General features: G+C 38.3%; 1 protein-coding gene across 1 annotated transcript; it reads right to left on the bottom strand.

The window, feature by feature from the left end:
- Positions 1-200: 200 nt before the first annotated feature.
- Positions 201-1,187, bottom strand: LOC122304550. The gene is made up of 2 exons (XM_043116815.1): positions 811-1,187; positions 201-747 (listed from the first exon to the last, which is right to left on the bottom strand). Exons 1-2 carry the CDS (start codon positions 1,185-1,187, stop codon positions 201-203), a joined length of 924 nt encoding a protein of 307 aa, XP_042972749.1.
- Positions 1,188-8,778: the final 7,591 nt, after the last annotated feature.

Here is an 8,778-nt window from a genome sequence, read left to right as displayed (position 1 = left end):
ATTTTCTTCTAATGACTTGAATATTTCTTAAGCATTTTTTTTTAATCAAATAGATCATATATTGATGTAAAAATGCAAAGACAGATAAAACACTGTCAACATTACATAGACTGTTCTAACTGTACAGTCGACATAACCTGCATTGGACCATCTTCCATTCAGATTTTCTCATTCTCATAGTCTAAAGCTAACTTTGCTAACTAGTGTGCAGCATAGTTGGCCTCTCTATGAACAAAAGCAACGTGCCATTGAGGCCAAGTTCTTAACATACTTCGAGCATCATTAACAAGAACCCCATAATCTGCACTAATCTCCTCATCAGAAGTCACTGCCTGAACAATGATCTGAGCATCACCTTCAAAAACCACCCTTCCCAAGCCCAAATCAGCACAAACTTCCATTGCCCTCCTTAAGGCCAGGCCTTCTGCCATCACATGCTTTACAATTGGCTTGTGGCTTGCACACACACAAACCATTATATTCCCTTGCTCATCTCGGATAATAATGTCATAACCTGCTCTATTGAGTTCAGTACTCACTGAAGCATCCCAGTTTGCCTTAAATGTTCTAATTTCTGGTTTTTTCCACCTTATGTCTCCTCTGTCACTCATATTATTAGAAGGTGTTGCATCTGTGCTTGTTAATGAACATAAAAACAGATCTCTATCTGCAGTAGCTACTATCACCACCTGTTGAGGGCTTTCTAAATCTTTTCCATGCACAAAGTAGTTTCTCCTTAGCCAAATCCTTCACATAATAAAACAGACCAGCTGAAGTGAATCCACATCCAGCTTAGAACACAAAGATAACCATAGAGTACTGAAGTCAGGGAAAAAATTAGGCCACTTGTGTTTAGGACAGCTTGGCATGGCCCAAACATCACTAGCTGCAGGACAACACCATATTACATGTGGTGCAGACTCAACTTCTCTCTTGCAGATAGAACACAAGTCAACATCGACAACCTTTTTGATAGCCAGATTTTGCAATGTAGGAAGAACATTGTGAGCAGCTTTCCATACAAACAGCTTAATCTTCATAGGGACATTTAGAGACCATAAATGCTTCCAATCTATCGAACCAGTTACAATACTCGAGCACTCCCCCTTCATCTGTCTGACCAATGATTGTTGTAGGTAGTATGCACTTCTCACAGTGAAAATCCCATTTGCAGTATACCCCCACATCAGCTTGTCCTAAGCCCCAGTTTTGCTCAAGGGAATCTGACAGATCTTCTCCACATCTTCCTCAGGAAATAACAAATCCAGCACTTCCTTCTTCCATCTGCATTCCCCTTCATCAATCAACTCAGAAACAGTTGGATCCCTGCTAGAATAAAAAATGGGAAGATTGAGTTGTAACAGCACAGCATTCTTAACCCACTTATCATTCCAAATACTGATACTAGAACCCGACCCCACTCTCCATAAACTTCCTGCCTTGATCAATTCAATGGATGACCATAGACTCTGCCACACCAGGGATGAATTAGTCCCCTTCTTTGCATTCAGGATAGAGCCCCTCTTAAAGTACTTCTATTTTAGGAGTTGTGCAACCAGGGAATTTGGATTATTGAGAACTCTCCATACTTGCTTAGCCAACATGGCTTTATTAAAAGATTCCAGGTCTCTAAAACCCAAACCCCCATCCTTCTTAGAAACTCCCATACTTGTCCAAGACTTCCATTGAATTTTCTGCTTGTTATTACTACTTCCCCACCAAAATTTTCCCATCATCGAATTGATTTCCTGCAGTAGCTTCTTAGGCAACTTAAAAACACTCATAGTATAGGTTGGGATTGCTTGAATTACTGCTTTTAGTAGTACTTCCTTTCCAGCTTGTGATAGGAAAGTATTCTGCCAACTTGAGATTCTGGTCCAAATCCTTTCTTTAATAGATCTGAATGATTGGTATTTAGACCTTCCAACTGTAGTTGGTAGTCCTAAATACCTCCCATAGTTGTTATCTGCTGATACTCCTACTGCATTAACAATCTCCTGCTTTTTGTCTGTACTAGTATTTGAGCTGAAGAAAACAACTGTTTTTTCTCGGTTCAAACACTGTCCAGATGCCCTCTCATACACTTGAAGCAATCCTTGGAGCTTGTGCCACTCCTCAATAGTTGCTCTACAAAAAAGTACACTATCATCAGCAAAAAAGAGATGACTAACCCTCATCCCTCCTTGACTCGGTTTCGAATGTGCTTCCAAGTGTAGAAGTGTCAAGTTGTATCAAGGATAAGTCCAGGATCGTATTCCACAGGGACAATGGGTTATCAAAGCGTATAAAAGATTTGTGAGTAACAAGTGAATCGAGTATGAGAGATGAAAATAAAATTAAAATGCAATGCAAAAAGATAATCGAAATTGAAATTAGAGTTTCTAAAAAAAAAAACAAATTAACGAACACTTGGGTTGGGTTTCGGACTCTCTTTATTTTGGATTCTAGATAATTTTCTCGATTAACAACCCAATCAAGGCATTGATAATCGGAAGATAAAAAGGTTAAGCTCAAGTTTTGCAATATTTTCCTAAGGGATTTTCTATTTTACTAGCCGAACACACATTAACAAACAAACGAGAGAAGCCTTGATAATTTTCAAGCTTTTGATGTGCCTTACGTCAACAACAAAACAAGAACAAGAGCTTCAATCTATTTTCAATTTAAATCCAACTAGTAACTTAGTGAAATCAACATTATCAACAAAATATTGCATCGATCTAAAATCCAAAACAAATCACGTCCCATTCCGCAACCCAAGCTTAAGAAATTAGCTACGCATAATATTTCTAACAATAAAAAGTAATCTAAACAAACTCATATTAAAAATTAAAGAAATTACTAACATAGAATAAATTTTAAAATGCAAAATAGATGATCTATACTAAAAAAAACAGCAATTCAAACAGTCAAAGCTCAAAGAGATAAAACAAATCAAAACTAACTAAATGAATAAAACTTAAGAAAATTAAATGAAACTTAACGCTGCCCAAAGGAAATGAAAGGAAGAAGAAAAAAACTCCAACTAAGCTACTGCTGTAGCCGAATGAAAAACTGGAAGAAACAATGAAAACAAAGTTTAGCTACTGCTGTAGCCGAATAAAAAAACAAAGAAACAAAGAAGACAAACTAAATAAAACTGGCTGCCCAGCATCTGAAACAAAGGAAAAGACAATAACAAATCTAGCTACTGAACCGTGTGTCCTCTCTTTGTTCTCTAAGGTCTTTTTATAGCCGTGTGTCTCAACCACCCAGCTGTCTTCCTTCTCCAATATTGTCCAATTAGGTGGAAAGGCAGTAGCCTTTAATGACTTCCATGTCAAATTCGATGGAGAGGCAGCCTACTTCTTCAATGTCAATTTCGGTGGAGAGGCAACAGCTTTGTATGACTTTCAGCTTATTAATTTCCAGCCTCTTTTCACTCACCAGCGTCCTTGTGATGTGCTCCTGCATGTGTGCATTTTTCTTCCATGTGCAGAAGCAAGAAAAGCTTGCCTTCCAGCAACATTTTTTCTGCATTGGTGTGCTGTCCATGTGAGTTTGGTCTGTATGTTTGCATTTTTCTGCATGTCTACATTTGTTGGTCTGCTGCATGGTTGAATTTTCTACATGTGTGATGTTGTGGTCCGAATGCTCTTCTGCTGATCATGTGATTTTTCTGTTCTGCATGTGCTGTCCATGTGATAAATGGTCTGCATATTTGCTGTCATGTGGTCCGAATGCTTTCTGCACTGCATGTGCATGTGCTGGTTTGTAGGTCCACGTTTTCTGCATCTGTTTTTCTGCATGTGTTTTTTTGCATGTGTTTTTCTGCATCTGTTTTTCTGCATGTTGGTCTGAACGGTCTGCTGTTGGCTGTCCAAATGAACTTGTTGCTGCATGTGTTTGCACTTTTCTGCTCTTTTATTATTTTCACAAATGTCCTGCAACAATTATAGAATTTTATGTATAAAATATTAGCATCAATTAGTTTAACATCAAGTACTAGAATTTGATACATAGTTAAGTGCTCAATTCTCATTTGATAAAATAAATCGTTCATTTGTTATTACTACTTCCACACCAAAATTTTCCCATCATCGAATTGATTTCCTGCAGTAGCTTCTTAGGCAACTTAAAAACACTCATAGTATAGGTTGGGATTACTTGAATTACTGCTTTTAGTAGTACTTCCTTTCCAGCTTGTGATAGGAAAGTATTCTGCCAACTTGAGATTCTGGTCCAAATCCTTTCTTTAATAGATATGAATGATTGGTATTTAGACCTTCCAATTGTAGTTGGTAGTCCTAAATACCTCCCATAGTTGTTATCTGTTGATACTCCTACTGCATTAACAATCTCCTGCTTTTTGTCTGTACTAGTATTTGAGCTGAAGAAAACAACTGTTTTTTCTCGGTTCAAACACTGTCCAGATGCCCTCTCATACACTTGAAGCAATCCTTGGAGCTTGTGCCACTCCTCGATAGTTGCTCTACAAAAAAGTACACTATCATCAGCAAAAAAGAGATGACTAACCCTCATCCCTCCTCTAGCAGCTGCAACTCCTTTAATCTCCCCCTTATGCTCAGCCTGAGCTATCAAGGCACTTAAACCCTCAGCACATAATATAAATAGGTAAGGAGATAGTGGATCTCCTTGCCTAATCCCACGTTCAGGTTGAAAAGGTGCCCTAATTTTTCCATTTATCAAAACTGAGTAGCTGACAGTAGTGATACATTCCATTATTAACTGCATCCATCTCTCTCCAAATCCCATTTTTGCCATAATAGCCTTCAGAAACTTCCATTCCACACGGTCATAGGCCTTAGACATATCTAACTTGATAGCCATCGAGCCTATTCTTCCCTTCTGCTTTGTTTTCATAGAATGCAAAAGTTCATAGGCAGTTATCACATTATCAGTGATAAGCCTATTAGGGATAAAGACACTTTGGTTGCTTGAAACAATAAGATCCAGAACATGCTTCAACCTGTTAGCCAAGACTTTGGAAACCAATTTATACACAACATTACAAAGACTAATAGGTCTAAATTGGTTAACAATAGAAGGGTCTTTTACTTTGGGAATCAAAGCAATGACAGTAGAATTAATCCCCCTATCCATCCTACACCCATTAAGAAATTGTAAAACAGATTCACTAACCTCATCCCCAACAATATGCCAATAGGATTGAAAGAAATGAGCATTAAAACCATCTGGTCCAGGGGCCTTCAGAGGGGACATTTGTTGTAGAGCTACTTCTACTTCTTCTCGAGTGAAAGGTTTCTGTAATCTGTAATTCATATCTTCTGTCACCCTTCTGGTTATGCAGTTTAGACAGCAGCTCAGGTCTTCATCAGTGGGCCTTGTAGAGCTAAAAATGTCTTTAAAATACTGAGTAAATGCCTCTGACATATCTGAATGACTCTCCCATTTTCGACCTTGCATGTCATGGATAGCTCTAATCTGGTTCTTCTTATGCCTCTGAGTTGCACAGAGGTGAAAAAACCCGGTATTTTTATCACCAGCCTGATACCAGTTCACCTTAGCTCTTTGCCTCCATTTAATATCTTCTTGTTCTAACAAAATCTCCAGTTCTTTCTGCAAGCCTTTAACAGCATCTATATTCAAAGGTCCTTCCACATCTTGCAACTTCCTGAGTCCTTCTGTTTTTTCCAGAATTTCCTTTGCACAGTCCACCTTCTTTCCCTTATTCCATCTCGTGAGCACTTGAGCACAAGCCTTGAATTTTTCCTTAATCTTTCCCCACCCATCCTGCTCACATGTCACCCTTCTCCACTCTTTTCTAACAACATCCTCCCCTTCCACATCCTTAGTCCATTTAGCCTCAAACATGAACTTATGACTTTTAGCCATAGTTGGGCAAACAGTTCTATAACAGGTCAACAGAATTGATCTGTGATCTGATCTTCTTGCAGCTAATGTTTCCACAGCTAACCTCTTGAACATGTTCATCCATTGAGGATTAGCTATTACACGATCTAGTCTTTCCTTTGTGTAGTGAAGGCCTTGTTGTCTATTGCTCCAGGTAAACAAACTCCCTTTCCAGCCCAAATCATGTAGATTATTGCAATGCACTGCATGCCTAAATTCCTCCATCTGTTTTTTCAGGTCTTTGTCTGCCACCCCATTTTTCAATTGAAGCCAATATCTCATTAAAGTCGCCCATAACACACCAAGCTTGGTCGAATCATAGAGAGTAGATTCCAGGTACTGCTTCTTTTACTGGTTTCTGGATGACCATAAAAACCTGTGCAAAACCACTGCTGCTGATCCTCCTCCTCAGTAACTAACATATGGATGTGATGCTGTGAGTAATTCACTAACTCAACAGCATATTCCTTCTTCCACAACATAGCTAAACCTCCCTTCTTTCCCAAGGGCTCCATAGCAAAGCAACAATCATACCCAAGTTTCCTTTTTATTGAGTTAAGTTTTGATGTTCTTAGTTTTGTCTCTATGAGAAAAACTAAGTTGGGTTTCTTTTCTCTGACCAGCAACAGAGATCATGAACTGCACGGAGGTTCCCAAGCCCCCGACAGTTCCAACTTAGGTGTTTCATAAGGATTGGCGGGGCTGTAGAACAGCCTCAGCCACAACACCTGTACTCTTAGTTCCATCATCTATTTTTAGAACTCTCCCACGTTTTTTTGGACCTTGACTGTTCTGAAGGTCTATTTCATCATTCAAAATTCTCTTCTGACTAACTTCCACCTTGCTAGATTGAGCCTTAGCCTCATTATTATTTAAGAGACCTTGCTGTCTAGCTTTCCTTTTCCACCCTCTAGTCATGCCCATTTTAACCTCACCAGGTGACCCTGGCTTCTGGTTAGATGCCTCCATGCTATTACGCTTCTCAACAGAATAATTGGAAGGCCCATTAGTAGCAACGCCTTGCGTTGAGCTCAGTAATATGGGCTCTGGTGTAGGGCCCAACTGGAAATCAGCCTCAGCATTCCCGCTTAAAATTGGCACCTTATCCTCAACTGCTTTTTGAAAAACTGTTGGCTCCAAATCAGCAGCCTCTTGATCCGTAACCACCCTATCTTTCTGTTTCCCAGAATCTCCCCCATCCCTGCTTCTTATCTCCTGGCTACCCTTTTCATAATTCAAACTCCCATCCCTATCTTGCATTGGCATATCCATAACAACTACTCCTCCTAAATTGCCTCTCCCAACCTCCGAAACAATCTGCGTCCTATCCTGCCTCATCGGAGAATGCAACCTCTCCACCATCTCTCCATCCACCTACTTCCTCCATCTTTGTTGATCGGAACTGGACCCTCTCTGATGGACATCTTTACTGGAACGATCATTAAACTTTCTTTTAAAAACAGTTTCAGCACAAAGCCAAACACCAAACTGATCATGGCCTGACTCTAGTTTGTCATTATTCCCACCTTAGCAACCTTGACCATCATGCATGATCCTTCCACACGTAAAACAAAGCTTGGGCAGTTTCTCATATTTGAGTGGAATCCACGTACTCAAACCATGAATATTAATGCGTCTACCCCTTGCTATGGGCTTATACAGATTTATCTCCACCTTCATTCTCAAGAATTGTCCCCATCCCGTACCATCATCCTTAACATCAATGTCCAACACTTCACCAATGGAGGAACTAATCTGGGTGCCGATCACTTTATTCATGCAAGCCAATGGTAAATTATAAAGCTGGATCCAGAAAGCCTCAGTATCAAAGACTAGCTGGTTTGGAGATACCAACCCATCAAACTGTTTTAAAGCAAACAGGTTATTATCAAATAACCATGGCTTTCCCATCTTCACCTTCTCCATATCTGCTTCATCCTCAAACATTACGACAAACAAGTTAGGACTTATACTTTGGAACTGAAACGGCTTGTTCACTCTACATATCTTGGACATGGTATTGTGTATTACATCCTTATTCACCACTCGATCAGAACACAACTTACCCACCAGACTCCTTTCACCCTTTCTAAGAGAAACAGCTAATGAATCCTCATCCACCACTATACTTTCCTCTTAAGCATTGGGTCTATTTATTTGCATTGAAATTTTAATATTGATTGAACGTAGTTTTCATGTTTTAATTTCTTGGTTTGATAGTAGCTTTCAATTCCTTAGATCGATCATGTCTACCATTATCTCCTGTACTTAATTAGTCTATTTATTTATAAAATAGAGGATATATTCATATATATATATATATATATATATATATTATGTTCCTTATAAGGAAAATAATTAAGGATCTAAATTTTAAGAAAAATAAACATGCCAAGCACTTTTAATTATCCTGTCCGGGTTAGGGATATAATTTGCAATTCCTTCAATATAATTTAAATAAATAAGCACTTTTATACTAGTAATTGAAAAAAAATATCCACCATTCATTATTAATTTTAATTAAACTTTTAAAAATATCGAAAATCTGGTAAAATATTCTAATAATATTTTTTAGATTTTCTTTCCAAATTTAAAAAATTAAAAGAACGGCTTTTTTAAAAAAATTTATTGTGAATATCATCTTTATTTATTTATTTACTAAGGTAATAATGTCTGATTTTGAATCCGTCAACGTTCCTGCATGCTTGAACCCACAAGTTACAACCTAATCCTCAAGATTGTTATGACTTGTCTCGTAATAGTGGACGTTGAAATTAGAGGAAACATCTATTTGTAAACTATATAAGTTTGTAGACTTCACTCGAAAAGCAATTATTCTCAAAGGAAACAAAACAGGAAAGAACAGAGACGTTACAAAGAGTACTGAGAGCTCATTGTCTCCTT

Source organism: Carya illinoinensis, chromosome 3 (assembly GCF_018687715.1).
Source record: "Carya illinoinensis cultivar Pawnee chromosome 3, C.illinoinensisPawnee_v1, whole genome shotgun sequence".
NCBI classification, from domain to species: Eukaryota; Viridiplantae; Streptophyta; class Magnoliopsida; order Fagales; family Juglandaceae; genus Carya; species Carya illinoinensis.
Note: the sequence above shows the minus strand (reverse complement) of the source record. Positions and strands in the feature narration are given on the sequence as shown.